Source organism: Microtus pennsylvanicus, chromosome 20 (assembly GCF_037038515.1).
Source record: "Microtus pennsylvanicus isolate mMicPen1 chromosome 20, mMicPen1.hap1, whole genome shotgun sequence".
In the NCBI taxonomy this organism is placed as follows: domain Eukaryota; kingdom Metazoa; phylum Chordata; class Mammalia; order Rodentia; family Cricetidae; genus Microtus; species Microtus pennsylvanicus.
This window is the reverse complement of record NC_134598.1, coordinates 29,451,008-29,477,189: the sequence shown is the minus strand read 5'-3', so window position 1 is coordinate 29,477,189 and position 26,182 is coordinate 29,451,008. Positions and strand designations below refer to the sequence as shown.

The following is a 26,182-nucleotide window of genomic DNA, read 5'->3' as shown; positions in this document are numbered from 1 at the left end:
AGATTTGGCAGAACTCAGTGTACCTACCTTCTCCTCCCTGTAGGTTAGAAGAGCAGACTTTAAACTGTCATCATGTGCCCAGTTGCTTTCTCTAGTAGTCTCCTATATCCTGAGGGTTGTCCTGGGTCCCCAATGTAAGTCACTTTATTACCACCAATAGGAGAGACTGAGAGTCTTTCTGCTGATTATAAAGGGCACCCCTATCACTTAAAAGATTCCTAGGTTTGGGGGAACTCTGTGCCAGTAACTGGGAACAAAAAAAAAAAACAATTTTTCTTAAGATGTTATATCTATGTCCTGAGGTTCTAGGTGGGCCTGCGTTTTGGTGAGGTTTATTCCATAGTGTTGTCACTAAGACAGTTCAGAAAATATGCCAAGTGCTTTGTATAGTTCACTGGATTACCAAGGTGACCAGATTCTGTGCTTTAGGAACAGGGTCTGTAGTGGGTAGGGGAGGTGCCTGCTAAGATGAGGGAGGGAGTGTTCCATCCTCTAAGGCAGGTTTACTTGGTAACATTTGACCAGGACTTAGAGGAAAGGAAAGATGTCTTACTGATGTACATAGAAGATCCTGTTTCAGATATAATAGCAAGCACAAACATGTACAGATGGCTTGTTCTGAGGGACGAACACGAGAGGTTCTGGTGTCTAGGGTGGTGAGGCATGGTACCAGGGCAGGTGACACAGGGGCTCTGGCTTCTATTCTGAATGAAACAGGAATGCATTGGAGACTTCTGAATTGAGAGTTTATATGATCTGAACTACATTTTAAAACAGTCTCTGTTGTATAGAAAAGCAAAAGAACACTCAGGAAGACAGCTTTGTGGTCATCCAAGTTAGTGACCATGGTTTTTTAGGGTAAAGATCTAATGATGTGTCTCAGTCATCACAGTGTGTAGATTTGTTAAAGGTAAAGCTTTGAAATGATTTTACAGGGCGAACGAGAAATCCAAGACAATAGAATATTAGACTGAGCCTCTGGTAAAATAGTTATCATTTACTGACATGGAAAAGACTGGAATGCATGGGTTTGCCAGTAAAGCTTTTGAACATGCTAACTTTTAAAAAATTATATTTTTGAAAGCATCTCATTGTTTTGTGCATATGGAGGTTTTACCTGCATTTGTGCAGATACACCATGTGTGTGCAGTGCCCACAGAAGCCAGAAGTGAGCACTCGATCCCTGGAACTGGAGTTAACTAGGTTGTGAGTCCTATGTGGGTGCTGGGACTTTCATCTGAATTCTCTAGAACAGCAGTGCTGTTAACAATGGAGCCATCGCTGTACCCCCTGAACATGTTAACTTCTGAAATGCTGCTGTTATTTGCATAGTAACCTACAAGAGTTCATGTCTTAAAGGTCTGTTCCTCAAGCAGAAATAATCAAAGTGCTGTGGCCCTTAGAAGGCAGTGGAAGGTCCCTGAAAACATGGACTTGAAAGGAGTACAGGACCTCATTCTCTCTACTTCACTTAGTTGCTGATATCTTAGAAGAGATTTGTCCCATTAACCCCTCCTGGCAGCGTGTACTAAAGCAGGAGAGAGATCTGACCTTAGATTGGAACTTCTGAAACTGTGAAGCAAAGTAGACGGTTGTCTTTGTAAGCTAGTTACCTCAGAGACCTAGTTTCAGTCATGTGGCACTGAGGAGTTCAGATGGAGTGTGGCTTCCATGTGGAGATGAGAAATTAGCTGCTTCGTGAACCTAATTGACTAGAAGAGAGTAGACTGGGTTTGATAAATTAAAAGCTGGATTCATCGGCATATAAATGGTATTTAAAGCAGTAAAACTCAATGAAAAGAGACTAGATCTGAGAATTGAACTTTAAGAAATTGTGAGCTTTAGAAGTTGAAGAGGAGCCAGTATGGTAGGAGAACCAAAAGAAGTACTTGATGCCCAGTGCAGAAATGCCTCACAAAGGTCACTTTGGGGCAAGTGACATTAATAGGTGTAATGATGAGCTAGCATGTGAAGTCCAAGGGTGGATTTCACTGTGGCCATTGCTGGCTACCTTCACAAGGGCTAGTTCCATGGAGTAGGAAATATGCAATGACTAAAGTGGATTCAAGGAGAACTGGTTATATGGAAACATTTGCTTGTCTAGGGAGTTTAGTCATGAAAAATAGCAGAAAATAGGATTAGTAGCCATGGAGGAGTAGGTGTTTTTTTAAGAAGGAAGAAATTGTAGGATGTTTCAGAATCTCAGAGAAAAAGATAAAGGGAGCAGTTGTAGGACCAGCAATACCCTGCAGCAGGCAGATGAGCATGAGATTCAATTTAGGGAAAGGATAGTTCCTTATTATTTTTAGCATGCTATAACAAAAGTGTCATGAATGGAATAGGTCATGTGACTGGGATTCCCCTCTGTATGCTGTGAATATGTTTTATTACCATTTGTTAATAAGGAAGCTGCTTTGGTCTATGGCAGGGCAGAATATAGCTAGGTGGGAAAATAAAGTGAATGCAGGGAGAAAGAAGGCAGAGTCAGGCGGATGTAATGTAGCCTCCCAGGAAGCAAGATGTGAGGTAACAAACCACAAGCCTGATGGTAAAATATCATATAATAGAAATGTGTTAATTTAAGATTTAAGTCTGAGCTAATAGGTCAAAGAGTATGTTATTAATATTAAACCTCAGAATGATTATTTCATAAGTGGCTACAGGAGCTAGTGAGCAGGACCAGGTGGGGTATGGAGAATATTTGTAACTACACTCATACATGATAGAAGTTATTCTTCATTGTTGAGGAGGGTAAGAAGTTCAAGACCCATGCATTAGCAGATTATGTGCTGAATGAGGGCCCACTTTGTGGTGCATAAATGATGTCTTGTAGCTGTGTTCTCACATAGTAAGAAAAGAGCAGTTCCTCTTTAGTTCCCGTGCTAAATAGTGCTTAGTGGATGAAGGCTGTTTCTTCAAATTTTTATATGTAATGCACAGGTCGACATAAATATGAATGGAGATAGCACTATGCACCCAGAGTGGTTATAATCCGATACACAACCCAATACTAGTAGAGATGTAGAACATCAGGAACTCCTTGATAATTAATTGCTGGTGAGAATGCAGAATGTGCTACCACCCGACACTTGGGTCAGTTTTATACAATGCTACATAAACTCTACCTATGAATCATCTATTACATTCCAAGGTATTTACTCAAATCAGTTTAGAACATTCGTCTTTATGAAGAATTGAAACAGTTATAGCAGCTTTTTGCCATTACTTGGAACCAGTCAAAGTATCCTTTAATAGTTAAGTGGATAAAGTGTGGTGCACTCGAATAGTTTATTTATTATTAGCAGTAAAAAGAAGTGAGTTGCCTAGCCACACAAAGACACGGAAGAACCTAAAGTGCATTTTGCTAGCTCAGAGAATTCCGAGTATAATGAGGATGAAGCAGAGCTGTGGAGAGAGTGGAAAGGTCGGTGCTTGCTGGGCTTTGCAGATGGATGAAAGGGTGAGGTTAGAGCACTCTGCTGTGGACATGCAGTGGGTGTAAACCATAGAGATGGACAGCAAAGAGAAAAAGTTCTCATGCCACTCTACCCTTTGGGTACAGAAATACATTAGTGTTGGTGTATCTGCTTTGGCAAGTGTCCCTTACCAGTGTAAGACGACAGTAATGTAGGTTGAGTAGACAGGGCAGCAGGTGGAAAGGATTCACTTTTTGTTGAGTTTTCTCGTGAATTCATTGCTGTAAGAACTAGTTGTCTGAGCGCTGCGTGTGCTGCGGCACTCCTGTACCTCCTTACGCAGACGTGAGTCAGTGTCTAAAAACGCAGAACTGGGCATATGAGGAAATAACAGCATCTACAAAGCCAAGAAAATAGCACTCTCAGATACAGATGTTACAAGATTTAAAAGGACGGGTGGCGGCGGCCTTTAATCCCAGCACTCAGAAAGCAGAAGCAGGAGGATCTCTGTGAGTTTGAGGCCAGACTGGTCTACAGAGCGAATCCCTGGACAGTCTCCAAAGCTACAGAGAAACTTTCAAAAAACCGAAAAGAAAAAAGATTAATAAAATTGGTAATTCTCAGATACCTCAGAGGACCAATTAGACAAATCCAAATGTTTATCACTGATGAAAAACTGGTTACTAGTACATATTGTATAAATAGTAAAAATAAAAAGAACATTATAAAAATAATACTACCTATTGCATATAGCAAAAATAAAAAGAATATTATAAGAATAACTATGCTGATTATATATTTAAATGGAAGGAATACATTCCTTGAACATCTTAATGAAGCAGGTATGAGAATAATTAGGAAATCTTAAGATCTATTAAGGGTAAAGAAATAGGATCTTTAATTAAAACCTTCCACAAAGAAAATTCCTCCTTTGGCTTCACTGGTAAATTCTTCTAAATAATTAAGGTAGAAATAATATTAGTCTTAATTTTCCCTAGTAATAAAGACAATGTCCTTATATTTTATGAGGTTCAAATATGCTGCAGTCCTAAAAAAAAAGAGAATTTCATCATTTAAACAGATACAAAGTTGTAAGTGTTAGGACGCTCAGTATAATTCTATATTAAAATAACATAAGGTTCATTCTAAGACTAAAAGTGGGCTAGCGTGCAAGACTGAGTATAGTTCAGTGAACTCTCAACGAAGAAGGCAAACTACTTTGACTACTGGGTATAGAGAACAGCTGAAGACATCAGTACCTTTCATAGCAGAAGCTACAAAATCCTCCAGTTAACACACTCACTGATTAAATGTTTAATATCTCCTTCATCCAAGTCAGGAACAAGCTAGATCAGTCCACTAGTAACATTTTTTCATTATTTTGATGGAGGTTCTAGCCAATTTAATGAAGTAAGAAAAATAGGTATAATTATTGGAGAGAAAGAAGTAAGATTGCCATTCATAAATTAAATGATTATGCATGAAACAAATCTAGCAGTAATTATTAAAATAGGTTAGGGATATTTATTTATTTATTTGTTTGTTTGTTTGTTTGACTTATTTTTTGAGACAGTCTTGCTGTATATTCAGACTGCCCTTGCACTCACAGAGACACTCTTGCCTCTGCTTCCTGAGAGCTAGCTAGGATTAAAGACTTGCCACCATGCCCAACCTAAGATATGTAAATTTTTAAAGGTGATGGTTAAAAAGTCAAACAACAAACTAGTTATTTTTATGCACAGTTGGAAGAATGAAATACGTAAATGTCATTTATTATAATAGCAGAAAAATGTAAATATTTAGGCATAAATCTTACATATAAAAATGTTTATTTAAAACTATAAACTTCTCAGAATTTATGTTCATGCTTTGGAAAATTCATTGTTAAACCAGCTCTTCCCAAGTAGATCTACAAATTAAGTATAATCAAAAATCTTTGAATATTCCTTTATAAAAGTAAAAAACAAACTGTAAACCTTTCAGAGTATTGGAAGGAGTAGATAACCAAGGCAATCCTGAGGGAAAGTGAAGCAAGCAAGATCTTGATACCAAAGTGTCAGCCCCTGCATTCAGCAGAGTGGAGGCCTTGGAGGGCACTGTGTCAGCTGCTTGTCCTTCACCCCCTCAGCACTGTAATGTGCATAAAAAGATCCATGTTCTTAGAAGAGAAAGGTGAAATTCGTGACTATAGCCAGGATACGATAACTTGGGAGAAAACCATAGGATGTTGGTGTAAATAAACATTTCTTAAACAGGGCACAGAAAGTACTACCTATAAAAGATATGATTGACAATTTGAAAATAAAAGTACATTTTCTGAAAAATGATTTTTTTCCTTTAAAGATACCTTTTTTAAATTAACAAGTTTTTATCATTATTTTGGAAAATTCTGTTCTGTGATTGTTTTTAATGCTAAGTATCTGTATTTTCACATTTTCTATAGAAGATAAACGAATTAAACCATCAAAAATTTTATAAAATTTAGATGTATTGTTTAGTCAGTTCTTTTGTATTTCTAAGAATTCATACTATATTAATGCCAATTTTTACCAAAAGAAATGAAAAGATTAAAATCAGTTTAGACTTTTGACTCTTTGTAGAAGCTTGAATCTGTTTTTTGCCAGTATTCCAATTTCACAACACAAAGTATTCTAATCTTTCTAAGAATTAAGATTATAAATTCTTTTCACACATGCACGCAGACACACACAGTTTAAAGTTCCTTTGAGCTACACACTTTGGCTTTGAAAATATCTTTCAACTCTGAGAAATTTGACAATATAAAGCTTGCTACTGAAACGGCACGTAAATTAATGTGCAAGCTGGAACTTCAGTAGAATATCTTACTTGGAAAGGTGCTTTTTAAAATTATTATTAACTTTTTTTTCCTTTATTTTACATACCAACCACAGTTTTCCATCGCTCCTCTCTTCCCATTCTCTTTCCCCACTTCCAGCTCCCTCTCCGTACACACACTCCTTCTCTGTCCCCATTCAGAGAGGGGCAGGCCTCCCATGGCCTGGAACATAGCATGGCATATCAAGTTGAGGTAGGGCCATACTGAGCTCTTTCCCCTGTATAAAGGCTGGGCAAGGTAATCCAGCACGGGGAACAGGTTCTAAAAGCCAGCTGTCTCAGGGACAGGTCCTGGTCTCACAGGAGCCTTACACACAGACCAAACCACACAACTGTCACACACATGACTACATTGGTCTCATGGAGGCTCCCTCACTGTTGGTCCAGAGTCCTTGTGCCCCCAGGAGCTCAGGTCAGCTGTCTCTGGAGGTTTCTCCTCCCCCTTTTGCTCCTACAATCCCTCCTCCCTCTCTTCAACTGGACTCCCAGAGCTTGGCCCAGTGCTTGGCTGTGGATCTCTGCATCTGCTTCCATTATTTACTGGATGAAGTTTCTATGATGGTAATCCGGGTAGTCACCAATCTAATTACAGGGGAAAGCCACTTCAGGCACCTCTCCACTATTGCTAGGGGTCTTAGCTGGGTCATCCTTGTGGATTTCTGGGAATTTCCCTAGCACCAGGTTTCTCCTTAGCCTCCTTCTTGCCCCAAAACTGCTTCTTGCATGCAGCCTGCCCAACCCTGTGTTCAAGTTCCCATCCGCCTCATCCCCTCTATCCTGCCCCCAGTTTACCCAGGAGATCTCTTTTATTTCTCCTTCTCAGGGAAATCCATGCATCCCTTACAGAGGATATCCAGCCTGATTCACAGCCCCAGAGATAACAGAGAAAGGTGGGGTTTTGTTTTTCTTTTAAGAGAGAAAATTTCAAGATAGGGCCTGGAGAGATGACTCAGTGGTTAAGATTACTGCCTGCTTTTCCAGAGGACTTGGGTTCCATTCATAACACCCACATGACAGCTCACAGCTCTCTGTATCCCGAGTCCTAGAGAATCCAATACACTCTTCTCTCAGTATCAGGCATGCACATGGTGCTCAGGTGTACATGCAGACAAACCTTTTTCTTTTTTTTTAAATATTTATTTATTTATTATGTATACAATATTCTGTCAGTGTGTATGTCTGCAGGTCAGAAGAGGGCACCAGACCTCATTACAGATGGTTGTGAGCTACCATGTGGTTGCCAGGAATTGAACTCAGGACCTTTGGAAGAGCAGGCAGTGCTCTTAACCACTGAGCCATCTCTCCAGCCCCCAGACAAACCTTTTTCATACACATAAAATAACTAGAAATTTGAAACAAAAATTCTCATACTGGGTTGAAATATGAATCACAATAAATTCATGTACAAAAGCACTCAAAACCTGAATATTTAAAGAACTTCAGATATGTAAGAATGAGATTACTCAAAAAAAGCTTTTGAGCAAAAACTAGACTAAGCACAAACAAGTATATATAGAACATTTCTAAAAAACACAGCTGGCTAATAGGATAAGAAAAGATATTTAACATCTTTAGATAGCTATCATAAAAATTACAGCTGTTTTGCAGTAACATTCTAACAGACTACACCAGAATGACTAGCATGTAAGTGCTGAGCCTAACAGATACTGGCAAGGTTGTGAACAGCCAGAACTCTCCTATCAAGCTGGTGGGTGTGAAACTGGTAGAATCATTTCAGAAAAGTGGCAGGTTATACCAAGGCCGTACCCCGTGACCTAGGTAAAGTTTGTTAATACTTCCAAACTGAAAGAATTGAAGCTTTCATCAGTAGGAAAATGGTTGAAACATACTAAACTTGTACACTAGACAACAATGGAAAAATACTACTATGATATTCAATAGCATTGCTTCTGCACAGATAAAATGCTTGGAAAACACTGTGATGCAAAGGATATATGCTTTCTAGTTTCTCTTATACAAATGAGATGGATGGATGAGTGGGCATCTGTGTTCCTCAGGCCACAAGTAAGTACAGTCATAGAGGAATGAGAAGGGCATCTATGCCAGGAGGAGCATGAGACCTTTGAGGATGTTGGATATGGAAAACTAAGCAGTGCCCACAGAAGTGTTACTTCTGGAACACTCAACCTCCAGTTCTGTCACAACTAGACGTAACCTAAATGATCCTTAGTGGACAGGGTAAATACAATGAATGCAGTCAGAAGTGGAGAGCTGTGTGTGAGAATGTTCACTGTATTACTCTGGTAAAGAACATGATGATCACAAGAGTGTTGAGAGAAAGAAAATGTCATTTGCAAAAGGGTATCCTCCTCTTGCAGTTCATGAAATTCAAAACTTAGAACCATAGCTCTGGAAATACACTAGTTGTTTCCCTTTGGAGTGATGGAGGAGGGGTCATGAGGAGGAGGAGGAGGAGGACACTACCTGTCTGTGTTGTTGACCTGTGACGTGGTCGTGCCAGTATTTGGTCTGTGTGTTTTCTGGGACTCTGCATTTACATTCTGTGCTCTCTCTCTTTTTTTTTTCCAAACAAGCTTGTTAGGCTTCAATAAACAGAAAACATATTTAAGAGATCTGCAGCTGCTAAATTATTTCCAACATGATGGGTATCTTTCTATTTTTAAAACCTGTTTATAAAAACTGAAAAAACGTTTCAGTTCTTATAGTCCTTTTGCAATATACTCTTTCTAGTTAACAAAATCATCCAGTGTTCACTTTTAGAAATTTTCTCTATGTATTATGAAATTGAATTTATTTTTCTCTTAATATTTAGAAATACTGCTTTATCTTGGCATTCTCAGCCTTTTAGTTTTTGCTTTGGTTATAATTTATTGATTGCAAATGGGCTTTTAATTTAAAGTTGTGTTCTGGTATCTTTACCTGCGTTTATCATCAGAAACCATGAAGAGCACATGCTTCCCTTTGCTGATGGCAGGCATACGCAGTAAGAGTCTGCCTCCTTTTCTTTAGTTCATTTGCAATGATTTGGTTCTTGATCTCAGTTTTCTGGTATTAGTAATGATTCTATGTCTCATTGAAAGTGTGACATAGATCTGTTTCTTGCCTTTGCACTTTTAGTACAAGCCATATACTAATCTTTGTCCCTGGTGTTCACTGAAAATATTAATCTCTAAGTTTTATAAAAAGGCCTTAGATAGCCACCATCATTTTGTTCAAATAGGAAATTAGGTATTAACATAATTGTTTCATACTAATCTTTTTTCTTTTAGAGAAAATCTCTTCATGAAAACAAGTTGAAGAGACTTCAGGAAAAAGTGGAAGTCTTGGAGGCAAAGAGAGAAGAATTAGAGACAGAAAACCAGGTGTTAAATAGGTAATACTTTAGTGTGTATGTATACCCTATTGTAATGTTGTGGAACTTCGTTTCTGTTTACTTTTTCTTTTTAAATCTATTGTATATGTCTGTGCCTCTGCCTGCATGAGCCCCTTTGCAGAGGCTAGGGAAAGGTGTGAGGTTCCCTGGAGTTGCAGGCCGTTGTGAGCCACCATGTGGATGTTGGAAACTGAACTCTGGTCCTTTGGAAGAGCAACAAGTGTTCTTTGCTGCTAAGTCATCTCTCCAGTCCCAAAACGTTGTTTCTGAGTATACTGAACATTATGTTTTATTTTAAGCTGTATTTTTAAGGCCAGCACAGTGGAGGCAGAGACAAGTAGACACCTGTGAGTTTGAGGTCAGCCTGGTTTATATAACAAGTTGAAGGCCAGCTAGGACTGCATACTGAGATCCTATCTCAAAAACAAAACAAAAAAAATACTACTTATAAGATTTCTAAAATGCATTACATTTTACTTTTCTTTCTAATTTAATGTTACTTCAGTCCAAAAGTCTGGATCTCACAAGGCATTTGTAGTGTTGGGCATACTGACAGGAAAAGGACACTCAGTGCTTTAGTGCAGTACAGTAGCTGTTGTTACTGGGAGTGGTGGGAATTCTTGTCATGGCAGCAATGTTGTGGCAGGGGCACAGTTCCGGATATTGTGTCAGCTGCTAGTCACTGTTAGTGCTCTTTGAGCTCAGAAGATAGACACTTTTAAGTTGGCAATAGTGATTTTGTATGACCCATTTGATTTAAGGTGGTATAATCATTTTGAACTGTCAATTAATGCTCATTACTTAATGAAGAACTGGATTTGTCTGAAATGCAGGTTGCCTGTATTGTGCAGCAGTGTCTTCTGCTGTGTTCTGGTGTCCTTGGACAACAGTCCTCTAGTGGACTGGTGTGAACGTCCTGTAATTCAGTTCAGACTCTGACCCAGCATGAGGCTGAGTCCCACACGACTCTTCCACTTTAGATGGCAGTCATAAAGCCCAGGTCATGTCTGATTGACAGGCTGTAAATTGGGGTTCCAGTGACCCTCCACTTCAGATCTATTGATTGCTAGTTGCTCACAAAACTGAGGAAAATACTTGAGTCCGGTTATTTTAAAGAATCTGAAAAACACAGATGAGCAGCCAGCTGGAAGAGAGTTAAAAGAAAAAGTATGGGTGCCGTGGGTGTTCATGGCCTGCACACCACCTTCTGGTCTCTATGTATTTGGAAAACCTAGAGTTTCCTAAACGCTGTGTCTTTGTTTTTCCCTCATATGTGCGTGTGTGTGGTGGTGGGGTGGATCAATGTAAGATCTTCTCCTCAGTCTTTAAGACAGACTCCCACTGAACCTAGAGTTCCCCGATTCTGGTTCTGCTGGACTGTTTGACCTGGGCACTGTGGATCCTGACTCAGGTTCTCATGTTTGCAGAGCCACTCTTGCCCTTCTTTTGGGTTTTATGACAGCCCTATCCCATTGATTAATCACATTATCAATTGGGTTTTCATTATTGGGTTTTATGACAGCCCTATCCCATTGATTAATCACATTATCAGTTGGATTTTCATTATTGGGTTTTATGACAGCCTTATCCCATCGATTGATCACATTATCAGTTGGGTTTTATGACAGTCCCATCCCATCAATTGACCACAGTAGCAGTTGGGTTTTATGACAGCCCTACCCCATCAGTTGACCACATTATCCGTCACTGATGAGCAACTGAGTTTAGTTCCTCTCCCTTTCCAGAGGTGCAGGTATAGTGGGACCAAAAGTTGTCATCTTGTAATCATATCTGATTCTTTCTGGTGGCCTGCTCCTTCCTGAAGCTATGTACAATCCCTGCCCAGAACTCACCTCATCACTGTACAAGAGTGCCCTTCACTTCTAAGAGTCCTGGAGTCTTCGGAGTGATGCACCGGGGAACCAGAGGCCAAATACTATATTGTTAATGTATCGGTATCCATTTACATTCAAAATTAGGTTTAATTCAAATATAAAGAACTATGATTTTATATTTGACTATATTTCATGTAAAAATGAGTTTCATAAGGTTGAATCCAATTTTTTATTTTTGTAGTTTGGACTTCCCTTTTATTTTCAAGGATTCATAGAAGGGGAATGATAGTAGAAGTGAAAATAAAAGTGCCAACATTTTTCCCAAAGTATTTTTAATCTTTGATTAATTGACAAATAAAGCTATAATGAGTTAATAGCTTACAGTGCTAATAATTATCTATTGTTAATATATAGGAGCAAGCGTGGTGGCACCTGCTTTTAGTTTCAGCACTCTGGAGATAGAGACAAGAAGGTCTTTGTGAAATTGAGACCAGCCTGATCTGCATACGAGTTCCAGGCCAATCAGAGCTACACAGCAAGAATCTGTCTTAAAAACAATACACACACACACACACACACACACATATGTATATTGTATGTATGTATTAATTCACTGGGTGTGGCGGCACACCTATAATCCTAGCACTTGAGTTGTAAAGCCATCCTGGGCTGCACCAGTTCTAGCTACAGGGGTATAGTGTGATACAATAAAAAGATCATTTTTCTGTTTCTTTCCAATATAGATTTTTTTTAGATAGATGGATGTTGTAACTTAAAGAGTCTTTCTCCCAACTAAAAATTATATTCTGAGCTTCATTAGGATGTAACTATTAAAGAACAGAAATGCTTTTTCTCTTTAAGGCAAAATGTTCCGTTTGAAGAGTATACAAGGCTTCAGAAGCGACTAAAGGACATACAGAGAAGACACAATGAGTTTCGGAGTCTGATCTTGGTTCCTGACCTGCCTCCAGCAGCATCGCTCCATCCTGCTAGCTTTCAGCCATCGGCTAGAGTATCTGGACTCGAGCTCTCTTTCCCTCCTCATGTGCAGGTAGGAGCACTTTAGAAAAGAGACAAACATTTCTAGAGGGCTTTTTCTTTTGTTTTACCGATTTAGAGTTCAGATTCATTTGAGATGAAAAGTTTTACCTTCTTCTTTTTCATTTACTGTAGAAATCTGAGTAAATTGAAATGTACTCTGTCCGTCAGGGATGGTTCTGGCAGTAAGTTCTCATTTTGGCTATAGACAAATAGCATGGTTGGTGGGTCTGTGAGTAGCCTAGATTTTGTAGATTAATTATAAATAACTATCAAGAACTTGCAACACACTGCGTTTTCCATAAAATATTTTAATACTAGTGGGAAATGCTTTGAGGGAAGGCACCGTTTTTATTCCAACTCATAGGTGAAGAAACTGAGAGTGATGTGACTTGCAGAGGTCCTAGCGGAATAAATGACTGGCTTTTTAAAACCTAGATCTGCCTGATTCCAGAGCCTGGGCTCCGAGATCTGACTGAACTTTAAGGAACTGTGTTTACAGCATAGGCCTAAGATTGTAGTTACTATCCTGAGTCTTATACCAGGTGCTGCTTTTAATAAATTACCGCACCGTTTCCTGTCTTGTGTGAGATCTGCCGTCTGTGTAGACCTGTGCCCTGCCGGGAGCATTGTTTCATTTACTCCTAGGGAGGAATAGGCTGAGGTAGGAGAGAAGGGGACTAGTTAATGGTTTCACCCTTGCTACTCTGTTTTATGACTGCTAAAATGGACATCATATCTCAGCCACATTGTTAGAAGCCTCTGTGAGAGAGGCAGAAGGCAGGGACTTTCCTAGTTTTTCTAGATTTCTGTTATGTGTCATTTTTAAGGAGGAACAGCATCAAAGAGAACTTTCTCTACTTCGCCTAAGACTGGAAGAACTAGAAACGACACAAAGAAAACAACTAGAGGAACTTGGATCTCCTGGGGAATGATGGTGGAAGAAAGGCAAAGCCAGACCTCAATAAAGCATGACGTCTAACCTGTGGCATTGCGGTGCTTTATTACTGTTTGCCAAACCCACGACCTGCCTCAAGGAAAGGTACTAGCCACATGCTGCACTGAACGGGTCCGGGACTTTAGGGTCATGGTAACCAAAGTGAAGTGTTCCAAGTTTTAGATATGTAGAGCATGTATTGACACTACAAAAGATAGGAGGAACTAACTAAGAAATCAAGTTTTCATAATAATATGAAATAATAGTACTAATATTATTTTGTTGAATTTTTTCTGGTATTTTGCTTGAAAATGTAATCTTGAATTCCTTTTTCTTTATCTTTGAGATGGCAATAACAAGATCAGTAAACATCTCTATTGTATACAAAAATTATAAAACAAAAGTTTTGGGAAAAGATGGCCATTTGAAAGTATAAATATCACTTAAAAGTTTCTAAATATATATCCATTATAGAAATCTTTACCTTTTCTAAAAGCTGTGCACTTAATTTATTAAATAACTTAATAAATATTTTTCTATCTATGCTGTTTTTGTGTTTAATTTCACTGATCATATAGTGATAATTTCACTTCCTTTTGCTTTGGTTAGTTGGAAGTTTTAGAAAATTGAGTCCTGCGGCTGTTTCTACAGAGAGAGTTCCTGATGATCTTACATGAAGCAGTGGATTCTTGAAGTGTTTCTGGTATTTAGTTCTGTTTCTCACTGTCTAGGACCTAACCAAATAATTATCTTTTATTTACTTCAACTTTCACTGTTCACCCATTGGAAACTTCTTTCTGGAGCATGTTTTAGAGGAATTCTGCTGGAATAATTTCAAGTCGGCAAAGCAAAGTTCAGCTTAAGTTTGCCAAACATATGGATTTATCATTATTCGAAGTCTCTGCAATCAAAAGTCCCAGTTGATCATTGAAGACAAGAACATAATCAAGCAGCTCTTGGCATCATTTAGCAAGGAGCCAGGTTTGCTTAATGGAGTTGCTTATTTATGTGGAATGTACAATGATATCTTGTTCCTGAAAAGTAATTTTTATGAAACCATTAGAACTAGAAAAGACAAACAGCCCACAGTTGTTACATCAAAATGTTTATTTTTGGATATAGACATTTAAAACATTCATCTTCAAGAACAGCTTCAGTCAGGGTATACAGTAAGAAATAGACTTTAAATACAGAAAAAGTAACAGAAGTCATTTTTAGATGCTGCTTTAGACACTAGTGTTAGAAAAAAAGTTTATAAATTAATTGTTTTGCACTAAAAATATGCAAAGAAACTTGAAAATAGATACTGTTTGTCATTTGTTTCTTTAGTTGCTGTTTACTATAGACCAGTGACTGATTGTCTTCAGCACACATCTAATTTGGACATTCTCTGCACTCGGCTACTGTGATCCAAACGGTGATCTAGATAGTGCTTTTCACTGGAGGATTGACAAACACATTACACACACGAGTGAATCTTCATCCCACCTCAGTGAGGTAGGTTAGAAATACTATACAGAAATTACAGAGGCACAAAGAGGTAAGTGATTTGCCCAAAGATCCTCACTCCACACCGGACCCGTGTCATAGAGCTGGACAGGGACACCCTTGTGTAGCATTTAACACGACTTCACTAAAGCTGTGGCTAAACCTTTGAGTTGTCTGTTCCCCAGAGAAGGGAAAGTCTGTTGGGCAATTCTCCTACCCTTGGCTCTCAACTCTCCTCCAACTTTTCTTGTGAAAGCCTTCACCTCTTTGAAGACTGTAGCAGCTTTAAATGGGGGCCAGACCTCACCTTTCTACTTAAAAATGAAATATTTGGTAGTAGTTTTGAGATGTGTCCATTTGGACAGACAATGATCACAAGAAAGAGGACTGGGAAGGTGCCGATCAGGACAGGAACTGATAAGATATTAACCTCTCTTACACTTTATCTGATATTACAGAGCAAAAAGGATTGCATTTACCAAGACAAATTCCATTTTATTCTAGATAGTCCATACAGTGCTGGTTTTAAGGAATGTGTGCTCAATGTTTTATTTGCTGATTGAAAGAAAATTCCTTCCTACAGTGGGGGTTTGGAACATCAAGGGTAAAAGGTGCCTGCCACAAGGGAAGTGAGACAGTTCTCAGATTATATTTTTTACTTCTGTTTAATAGAAGGAAAACACAGTGGTATTAAAATTGGTCATGAGCAGCAAAAATTCGGGAATAAAAAAATCAGCAATAAAAAAGACTACATTATAACTATAGGAAATTCTTTGAAAAAAAAAAAGAGGCACGAATAAATGAGTATTTTAAATCTTTCTCCTGTAAGGAATACTTTCAAAAAGTACATAGTAAGACTAAGATAGCAAGTTGTACTAATATTTTCCAGGCCTTGGGCCTCAAATATATATTTATATATAATACTCCAATGTGAACAACAATTTGATGAAATGTAAAATGTATCTTTTATTTTACTCACACACAAGTATTTATAACCACAGGGTTCACCAGAAATCTAAAGCAAGGAGACACTAGCATAGAAATGTAAGATTACAGGAGTGACTTACACACCCACAGACAGTTCCGATCAAACAGAAGTTAGCCATGAACTCTTTGCTCACAATACCCAACATGTCCACTACCAGATACATGAAAAGATAAAAAGGAAACACATTAGGACAGAGTCTGGGAAAAATGCTGTGGCATTTCAGTGAAACCCGCTCACTCTCCTTGCTTTAGAGCTCCTTGGATGAGATGGAGGGAGTTGATGAGTGCAGCTGGCAACCACTGAAAAACACGAGCCCTTTCAACAATGTTGCAACACTGTTAGTTTTTGGTTTAAACACACACACTCACGAACGCTAAGTGTACAACACTACCAAATTTTGCCTTCAGCTTTTCCAAGAACTACTGGGGAAAGTGAATGCTGCAGACCCTCAGGTTGCCCTGACACCCCCACCTTGTTTCCAAATGACCCAGTTCACATTCTGAGCATTGTTAGTATCCCTCTCCTCTGCAGACATGCGGTGTAGTCACAAGTGCTACATAGCTGTAGTTTTCCAACAACCACTTAGGTGTCATTGTGCTTAAGTGGAGACTGTAGTTACAATACTGACACTTGCTTACTGGCCCTGTATTCTCTGTAAACAAGGAGGCTGTTTGCAACAACCACTTCAGCTCTATTTACAGAAAGGTTCCCACGGTATACCCACAGGCACAGTGGTTGATATGCTTTCTATAAGCTGTGCATGTGCCTTGGTCTCTTAAAAGACAGTGCTCAAAGTGGAACCCATGTGCAAACAAGAAATTAACGACAAAGAGTAGCTCAAGCAGCCATTTTGCTCCCAAGCTGTCTGAAGAACTTTGTCAAATAAAGCCAGGCCCCAGGGTGCTCACATCCACTTGCATTTCTTCTTTTCATCAAATAAGACTTTTACATGCAAGAGTTGTTTCTGAGCTTCTTCCAGCCCTCGTTCTCTTTCTAGTTTATTTAGAATCTGTTGACAATTAGAAGAGTTATTTTACATATTAGAGTTTTAGCATTACAATTCACAATTCTGGTGGGCTTGCTCTTTCTTTTTTCCCCCCATCCTGATGCTGTGAGTGGTAAAAATCTGTATGAAACAGATGCCAGCATCTTCTTCCATCATTTCCATACTCGCTTCGCTAAGTCATTATCACAGGATCAACAACACTTGGGCTGGAAATAGAAGCCCACAAGAAATACCAACTATTTGCTTACAAATATGGGGCCAGACTTCCAAGGCCCTGCTTTATGCATTACGTCACAGCCATTCCAAGCACAGCAAGCATCTCTGGGCAGCCAGCATGCAGGCAAGTATTCCTCAAATGCAGCAGGCAAGGGCATCCTGATCAGAGATGGAGTCTTCCATCTCTTTCCCTCCCCTCCCCAGAGCTTCCCTTCTCACCCTTGGCAAGGGATGCTTATCATGTGTAAGGAACTCATTGCCTCTACCCTACCTTAGCTCTTCACTTGATCTTCAAGTAGCAAATGGACTTGGTGAGCTATTCTCACCAGTGACATGGATAGCCTGTCCCAGCATGACTGAGTGGGGGGAATCAGGGAAGGGGGAATTAACATATATTTGGAAACAACGAATCCAGATTAAGGAGAATTAATCATAAAGGAGAATGGTAGTTCCTACTAATGGTCATAAAAAGCCTGAGTGAGAACACTGTTTATTGAGAGTCGCTTAAAGTATATCATGATTTCATATAACCATGAAAGACAGAAGGTAGGTGACTTACAGGCTTAGCTTTCATTTTTAGCCGACCACATTCAAACATAAACTGGCCCCATTTAACAGGGCCATAACCTACTAATCAAAATTTACATGGGTCATTGTGGCATTATTCATGATTAGCCATGAATTCAAATCCAGGCAGATCTAAAGGTGGACACTTGCCAGGCTACAAGGGGCAGCCTGTGCAGGGTCTGGGTGGGTCATCCCTGTCTGCCTATTTGGGATGGAGGACTATGCCAAGTACTTGTGATAGGCTTGTGGGCAAGTCAAATCTTACCTCATCAAAATACTTTACGATGTATTTGTAGATTTCTGTCAAGGCCACTTCTTCATTAAATTCATTTTCATGTTTCTAAAAGAAAGGCTTGTTGAAAGGCTCTGAAATATATGTTTTTAACTAACCAAATTATAAGCTTATTTCCGCTTTTTAGTAATACCTTAGATTCCTGAGTTAAGAATTCTTCCATTTCTAAAGATGACAATGGAGGCAAATCCCTGATTGCTTTGTAATAAGATTTTACTTCCTCTTTGTAGGTTGGTATATCCTTGGCATAAAGAAGTTTATTAGTTGGTGCTTCCTGAAAAACAACAACAGCCACAAGAAACATAAAAAGCCATGGTCGGGGGAGGGTTTGTAGCGGCGCAGTGTAACTGGACTTCCACAGCTAACAAGGCTGCAGGCCTCAGTAAGTGGTGACTGAGTGACTGACTGCCATCTAGATAACTCTGGTGAGTCACTGTTATTTTCAGGCAGATTAAATGCTAATATATTCAGCCTTCCTCTCATAAAAGAACTAAAATTATTATTTTTGCATGATTTTGAGTTACGGTAACAATGGAGCTTATTTCAGTCATAGTTCATTACTAATGGTCGTTAAAAAGCCTGAATTAAAACATTGCTCTCATCCTCACCCACCAGTGAATTTTGGCATGTATAAAAGACTTGATTGTAGATCTGATTGAGCCCTTTATGTAACTAAAACTGGGAAGTAGTTGGCAGTGGCAGATTTTCTAGCTTGTCCCTTATCTCATTAGATTATAAAGATCTTCCAGGTTCTCGAGGAAGCCCAGGTCAGCAGTACCGGTGACTGAGCTGCAAAGGCTCCTGGGCAGTGTGCTGATGCTACCATGTAAACAACCAGGTGGAGAAGTCATTATTCACAAAATGTAAAAAAGTCTCAGTGAAAATATTTGAATTAATGATGGGACTAATATCCCAGTCAGTACGTGTTCCAGAGTCTAGTGTCTGCATCCGTGGCTTGGTGACTGGTTCTGAAGGCTTCGTACACTGAGATAGCCCTGAGAAGTGCTCGTCAGGTTCTGACCATCCACTCAAGAGGCATTTCTTTACCCGTGTCATTCATGGACACCAAAGGTACAAAGATGGAGGTGACTGTCATCAGCCTTTCAGATGCCTACAGCATTGTTGGATAGAGACTTCACAGCCTCAGTGTGACGCCAGGGGAGGACGGTAGCTGGACAGATGAGAGCTCATAATTGTGTTGCTTTGTGATAACAAGACCTGTGACCTCTCTGCACCTCGAATTCCTTGCATACAGAACGGGAATCATAGTAACTGAAGGATTAACTGAACTATATGAAGAGCCGAGGAAGTGATGGTTTTAAAGGCTACGTTTACTATGGCACACGCATTCTAAGTAGGAGATACCCTGGGGAAGTTGATAGACACAGTCAACCAGATCTGAGTTTCCTCCAGTTCTTCATGCACATCGAGAAACTGTGGGAGAAAACACTGTCGGATGAATGAGCAGGATTTTACTAACAACTGAGGCCAGTCGGGAAGGCCTGGTAGCATAACAAAGATACCAGCTGTAGGAAGAAAGGCACCAAGATAGTGAAAAGGAAGAGCTTAGGGGGCAGGAGGGCAGCAGGGCCACGGGTATGGGTTAGGCGGCAATTGCTGTCCAGTAGGGGGCTGGCCTGAAGAGATAGGAGGAATAAGAAGGGAAGAGGGGAGCAGAGGCAGGTTTTCTTAGGAAGAGGTGGTTGAAGCATCAGTCACCGGAAGTGCTTTTCAGGGGTATGTATCAGAAAGCAAAGCTGGGCCTTACCTTCCCCAGTTGCTGTTCTGTGAGAGAAAAGGCATCCATGAAAGCCTGGGCAATCACTGACAAACAGCTGTCTATATGTGGAGTCTTCTTAATGTCAAAGACAAACTGAGGGTTCTTCAGGATGTTTACCCAGAAGCGAAGAGGAAGGCTGTTTGAAGGGAAAACAATCTCTTCTCAGGCAGGACTGTTAACATAGCCAGTGGTCTGCTCACCAGTTTGTAAATGAGTGTGTTATTGAAGTATGTAAACCTGCTTAGCCAAACTAACAAGCAGCAGCTGGCAACATCACTGAGCACCAGGAAGGGTTACTCCAGCAGTGAGTGAGGGCAGACTAGACAAGTCGGAAAATGGCCCTGCACAAGAACTTCCTCCAAATCTGGGTCATAGGAGATGTTGGCACCAACGAGAACTTCTCACTCAAATCCGTTGTGCCTGACCTCTCTCTTCCAGCCCCTCTCAATGTGGCAATCTGGTCTAAGCCACTGACATCCCACCTGGGTTATTTGCCCGCAGGTCCTGATCCTCTTAACACAGAATCGGGTCTTGTCACTCCTCTCTAACCGCCTGTGTCCCTCCATCCGAGTCTCCTCTCCCACCGCTTTTCTGTGTATTCCATCTCGCCTGGGCCCTTTGCTGTCTTTCACTCAAACCAGGCAAGATCACACTTCAACGTCTTCTCAGTGCTCTCCTAGTTATACCATTCCTCATCTAAAAGGGTGCAAACCCTTTAGAAGCCTTGGTCTACCCTGTCCTCATTCCCTTACCCTCTTCCTACTTTTTCCATTGTGCATATCAGTGGATCCATCCCATTCCGTCTCTCTCTACCCATTAGAATGCAAATTCTGTGAGGACACGGGTGTGTTTCTTCCACTCCTGTACTACCACAGTGCCTGACAATAGTCACAGTGTAGGCAGTTAAATAACTGTTGGAATATAACGAAGTAGTCAAAGTCCTCCCTGCATCTCTGCTGCAACTTTGGCCTAACTGGCTCCACCACTTGGCTGCTGGGATTCTCAATGCCTCGGTCACTTGTGGCTGGTGGTAGCACCAATGCTGTGTGTGGGAGTAGCAGGGCTTGTGGAACATGAGGCTAGAACTGAGGACAGGAGTTAGCCAGAGCAGAGGATATAAACCCAGACCAAAGGGAGAGGACTGACCAAGCTCCACGTTCTAATGCCTCATGACCGGTCTCCCTCAGCTGAGGGGCAGAGCATTTCAAATAGAGGCAATAGGCTATACTCCTCTTCTGAGGCGGTGTTAGCGTAAATGTGGAAACCCTGCTCCTTAAGGTAAAATGCTAAAATAAATGACCTCAAAACCCTTGGATAATTCTCAAGAAAACCCTACCACACATGGCAAAAGTGTGAACTTCCATGTGGAATCTAAAGAGACACACACCTTGAAAGTTATAAAGCAATTATTGTAGGCACAATAATAGTTTCTCTAATAAAAATAAACCGTAAAAATACTAATTTCTCATTCTTTGCTAGTCTAACATTATAGATAAATTTTTCATGAATTAAAGATAACAGACTTTTGTTATTTTGTCCTTTAGAGTAGAATTCAAACCTTGAAATTCTGATACAGGAACTATATATTTAACATTCTGCCTAGGTTCTGGGAAACAGTAATCACCTACATTCCCACCTGTTTGTTTTCCAAATATGTACAACATCAGGATCTGTGATTTTTTTGTTTTCAGCTTGGGCATCCAAAAAGTCAAAGAAGTATTTTATAGCAAACGGGGCCCTGCTGTTGGGCAGACTCCAGATGCTCCTGAAGAGTTTCTCAAGCACAGAGTGGATCGCCACCTGGAAGACAGAGTGGAACAAGGGTTCTTGGTGCCAGCTTTGAAAACCTAGTGGGAAAGCCAGCTCCAAGTTCAAGAGGAAGTGATGTGCCAACCAGAGAAAAAAAATCATGAAATTGCCAGATGAGGCCAACGTGGGCTGGGTGGGATAAGGGTCCAGAAAGTCTGTGTCCACGTTTAGATTTAGTGCATAAACTTGTAGTGCCAGGTCTAGGACTGTGTATAGACAAGCCACGGGTGCTCTGCGGCTAGGTTGTCTTCCTATTGCATGCATTTCCATCTCAGGGTTTAACTGTGGACTTCCCAAAGCAGTTGATGGTTTTATCAAAAAACGAAGGCAGAGCTCCATGGGAAAGACGAAAACTAAAGAGATATAGGTATTCCTCTACCGACCACACAGATGTCTAAGCAGATGTGCTGAAGAAGCTTGCCCAGCAAGGTTTTACAAGGCTAGGGGGACAGTGACAATTAGGATGGGGGAGCAGAAATCCAGAGTCTTCCGTTAACTGCTAAAAACTAGCTGCGGTAAGATTTGCTCCTGACTTGGTATTCCACTGGCTTTCCCATCTAACACACGTTTATAAGTGAACAGAATTCTTGAATTTCAGAAGAAAGTAAGATTTACTAGGCTAGTCTCACAGATTCCCCCTCATTTTATTTGCAACTCAAAGGAGTTTTATTGCTCATCTATAAAAACAAGTAAACAAAAAGGAATAATTACGCTGTCAACGCAAACAATAATAGTGGGACGGTGAGTAAAGGAGCAGGAACAATAGTGAACGCCCTGATTGGAGACGCTGCAGTAGAAATTTGGAAAGTGCTCTTTCCAGTTTATAAAAATTGAATGGGGGTACAGGATGTGTCTACGATTTAAACTTTCATTTTGCTTTGCTAGAGGGCACAAGGGATTTGTAACATTTTCACACGTGAGCGGAAATTAAGTTGAACACATCATATACCCCCAAGGCAGCCGTGAAAGCGGTCCTAGACCAGGAAGTGTACCTTGGTTGACAGCAGCTTTGTCAGATACATTTCTTTTACTTTGAACTTGTGTTTGCCTCGATGTCTCTTTCCTTGCACGACTTGAAATGCTTCTGAATCTGGTAAAATCTAAAAAGACCGTAGAAGTGTTACATGAAGAAACTGCATGGTACAAAAGGCAGGCAGTTTGGTGGGCAGCACAAGGCAGCCGGAACTCACCAAATGGCAGTGGTCATCTGAGTATTCCACATCTGAACACCAGAGAAAAGGAGAGAAAAAAGCCCATTAAAAAACAACCACGGACTAATTGGCCTCAACAAAAGCCCAGCTTGTGTTCCAAAGCCAACAACAGCTCTTGTATTATCCGTGGGCTCTTCACTGCTACTTTGTTTCCTCTGCTATATCTGAACAGTGAAAGGGACCTAGGGGACTGACTAGACACTTAATGGGGACAGGGAAGAGGGGTTCCAGCCTGTCACTCAACAGAGAGACCTGGAGCACCTCTGTGTGCCAGGCTTGCAGCTAGGATTAAACCAGCCTTGTTCTGCTACTAATTAACTAATTTCAACAAGGAAGAGCCATGTAAAAACTTGCCGATCTGAGTCTGGATTTCTTTGAAGACAGCCTATTACAGATGAACCTAAATAAGTGATTAGCAGGTAAATGGGGGGGGGGCTCCAAAGTGGGAAGGAATGTGGGCCCCCTCTAAGATGGACCGAGAGTAGTAAGCAAGGAGATGTTTGGGAAGAAGAGAAGAAAATGGAGGGGGAAACAGATGAATGGGGTTAGCATCTAATTTAGTAGCATCTAAAAATTGTCCTAAAATTAAATCCTTTAAGAGGAAGGGAAAATTGTCCATTGGAAATCAACCATAGGCTAGCTAATAAGAGAAGTCTTCTGTGGTGTTGGAATGGTCTGGTGGCCATCAGGCACAGGTGACAGGTTGTCCTTGAAGGAGAGAGAGGAGGAAATGAGCAGATAGATACAGTAGGTTGGTAGATTGGGTGCTCGATGTTGAGGGAGTCAGAATTCCACAAAGGAATTTTGTGTGGTTAGAGCTTAGGGGAGAGAGGGAACCCCTCTGGAGAGCAGTGCTAAATGCTTGGGAAATCAGTAGCAGTAGGCTTTATCAAATTCAGCACCATGAACTCATCCAAGACAGAGTTTCTCTGTGTAGTCCTGGTTGTCCTGAAACTCAAAGACCCACCTGCTTCTGCCTTGCAAGTGCTGGGATTATAGGTGCACGCCACCACCGCCAAGAAACTAATCCAGTCTTAGTTGGGCTGCTGTGGGCCTTTCCTAGGACTGCCTGGCTAATAGTTGGGCTATCTAGGGCTGGGATTCCCAGAGGGGCAAGGGGTTAAGTATCAGTAGGACAGAAATCAAATTGGTGGTTCTCAGCCCCAGTGGATAGGAAGGGAGCACACTTGGGTTCCATGAGGAAATCAAGCCTGAGATCCTCCCCACAGCGGGCTTTTCTAAAGGCTCAATCTTTGGGTCTTAATGATGCCACTTTCCTCGTGCCACGGTGACAGCTGTTCTGCAGGGTGGCTTTGTATATAGCTCAGTATAGTGATGGAAGGGGGAACTGCCAAAGGGATGTGGTTCCACAGACTAGGTGCTGGGACTGAAGTCACCTATAGGCTCAGGGGTCACAGCACCCTGTCTGCAATGGATGAGCAAAGAGCCCGCTGGGGAGAGGCTGAGGCCCCTGTCTAGGGTTAAGGACAAACCCCAAACAGGACCAGTGGATTTTCTCAAGGCATTATCAGTGTTTTCCTGTCCCACAGCTGCCACGAAGACAGAAGACTAGCTTGCTGACTCTCTTTTCCTGTAAAATTCCTCCTGCCTTGGCTGTCTGGGAAGTCTGCAATGCTAGCACACTGCTATCTTAGAGACTCTGCAGGGACTGTCTTGCTTGCTCAGCCTGTCCAGGGCAGTGTGCTTATCTGCAAGCTCCCCGGTCAGCTGCAGAGTGGCCTCTTCTGTTGGTGCCCATCCCACTGGACTTGGGAAAGAGCTATGAGGGCGGAGACTACCCCATGTTCAGAGCTGCGAGGAGACAGCAATTTCCTTTGTGCTGGGGCTTCTGTACCTACATGGTTACAATTTCCTTCCTTCTTGCAGAATACATGTTCTTAGAGCTAGGAACAGACTGAAACAGCGTTTCTCCCTCATCTTCCAGAGAATTACATAGCAACAACTCAATCATACCTCTGACAGTATGTCTAAGAGAAGCGAAAAAGCATACTTTATAAACCGTGGTGAGAGCAGGAGGGTAACAATGTTGTGTTGCTCACCTGAAGTGAAGTTTGCTATCTTCTTAAAGACTTTTATAGTGGATCCATTTGATATCTGAAAGCAGAGATTAAAAAATAGGACTTTTCAAATGTAACGTCCTCTCAATTATTAAACATTTATCAAGGACCACTGCGTCTTGGGCACTGTGTGCAGGCTAGGGTTAGCCAGGTGACCAGCAGAACACTGACTTCAAGGGATTCATAGTCCTGTGAAGCAAGCATGCACACACACAGTCACCCAAGTCAGTACATGTGACCTAGACGGGATGGGAGCTGCTTCTGGCAGAGGGAGGAATAAGCCATCTTTGGCCAGTTCTCTGTCTAACTGATCAGAAGAGGCCTGGATTACCACATATATACACACTCAGGTTTCTGCTTGTTATCAATTGAATGCTTGTGTACCCTCCAAATATATTTGCTGAATCATCTTAATATGGTGGTCTGAGGAGGTGGGGCCCTCGTCTCCCATAGAGAGAAGCCCTCAGACATGGGATTAATGCCCCCCTGGGAAGACAGAATCTGCTCCCTCTCCCCTCCACCAGCTCATAAGGACACAGTGCGATGACAGCCCTGTGCACCAGGAAGGGAGGGGCTTTGACCACTAGCTTTGTGTCTAGTGGTGCATGGCCTTGGCTTCTCTGGACCAGAGCTGTGAGAAACGCCCAAGGGATGTATTTTGTCACAGCATCTGAATTGGCTAAGACGGTATAGGAAAAGAAGAAAAGTTGAGACACACTTCCTCAAAGCTGGTATCTGCAGCTGTACCCGATGGCACAACAGTTGCATGTCTAGGGCGGTCCTCAGCCGCACAAAGTTACAAAAATACTGAAAAGGAGCAAACTACTGCCACACGCCATGGGGTGAATTGCACAGTCTGTTGGGACAGAGGCCAACATAAAAGAAACCATACTGTATGGTTTGCCTGGTGTCGGGTATTAAGAGAAGAAGTGGTTAGGAAGGCCAGAAGGGGCTTTTGTGCCTTGATCTGTGCCAGACACCGTGCGCCCGCCAGGTCACCCTCTCCGGGCACGCTATGATTGCTCTTTCGGGTAATCAGAGAACTTGCACATGCTTTTAACAAAACCCTCCAAATGCCCTGCATGCACCGCTGTCTTGGGGCTTCTGCTGCTGTGGTGGACACCATGACCTACAACAGCTGGGGAAGGAAGGGCTCATTGTGCTCACAGTTTATCATCCAGGGAACCTGAGGCAAGAACCAAAGAGATCGTGAAGGGGTGCTGCCTACTGACTAGCTCCCCACAGTTTGCTCCTCCTGCTTCCTTACAGAGCCCAGGAACCCCAGTCTAGGACTGGCACCACTCACGGTG

At 41.2% G+C, this 26,182-nt stretch overlaps 2 protein-coding genes across 5 annotated transcripts in view; one reads left to right on the top strand and one right to left on the bottom strand.

Annotated features, from left to right (window-relative positions):
- The window catches only part of Cep83 (centrosomal protein 83), a 101,773-nt gene extending 87,793 nt beyond the window's left edge, over positions 1-13,980 (top strand). For 2 of the 3 annotated variants that reach the window (XM_075954507.1, XM_075954509.1), the window contains 3 exons: positions 9,524-9,627; positions 12,324-12,513; positions 13,372-13,613. In XM_075954507.1, coding sequence (XP_075810622.1) covers positions 9,524-9,627; positions 12,324-12,513; positions 13,372-13,482 — 405 coding nt within the window. In that variant the 3' untranslated portion in view covers positions 13,483-13,613. Of the gene's footprint in view, positions 1-9,523; positions 9,628-12,323; positions 12,514-13,330 lie in introns of all 3 variants that reach the window. The other variant, XM_075954508.1, reaches the window with a different exon arrangement.
- Positions 13,981-14,525: 545 nt separating this feature from the next.
- The window catches only part of Plxnc1 (plexin C1), a 148,993-nt gene continuing 137,336 nt past the window's right edge, over positions 14,526-26,182 (bottom strand). The window contains exons 24-31 of one of the 2 annotated variants that reach the window (XM_075954506.1): positions 24,855-24,909; positions 22,774-22,805; positions 22,576-22,683; positions 21,411-21,574; positions 19,763-19,910; positions 18,128-18,268; positions 17,968-18,042; positions 14,526-16,922 (exon numbers count right to left, since the gene is read on the bottom strand). In XM_075954506.1, the coding sequence (XP_075810621.1) occupies positions 16,818-16,922; positions 17,968-18,042; positions 18,128-18,268; positions 19,763-19,910; positions 21,411-21,574; positions 22,576-22,683; positions 22,774-22,805; positions 24,855-24,909 (828 nt within the window). In that variant the 3' untranslated portion in view covers positions 14,526-16,817. Of the gene's footprint in view, positions 16,923-17,332; positions 17,492-17,967; positions 18,043-18,127; positions 18,269-19,762; positions 19,911-21,410; positions 21,575-22,575; positions 22,684-22,773; positions 22,806-24,854; positions 24,910-26,182 lie in introns of those variants that run through there. The other variant, XM_075954505.1, reaches the window with a different exon arrangement.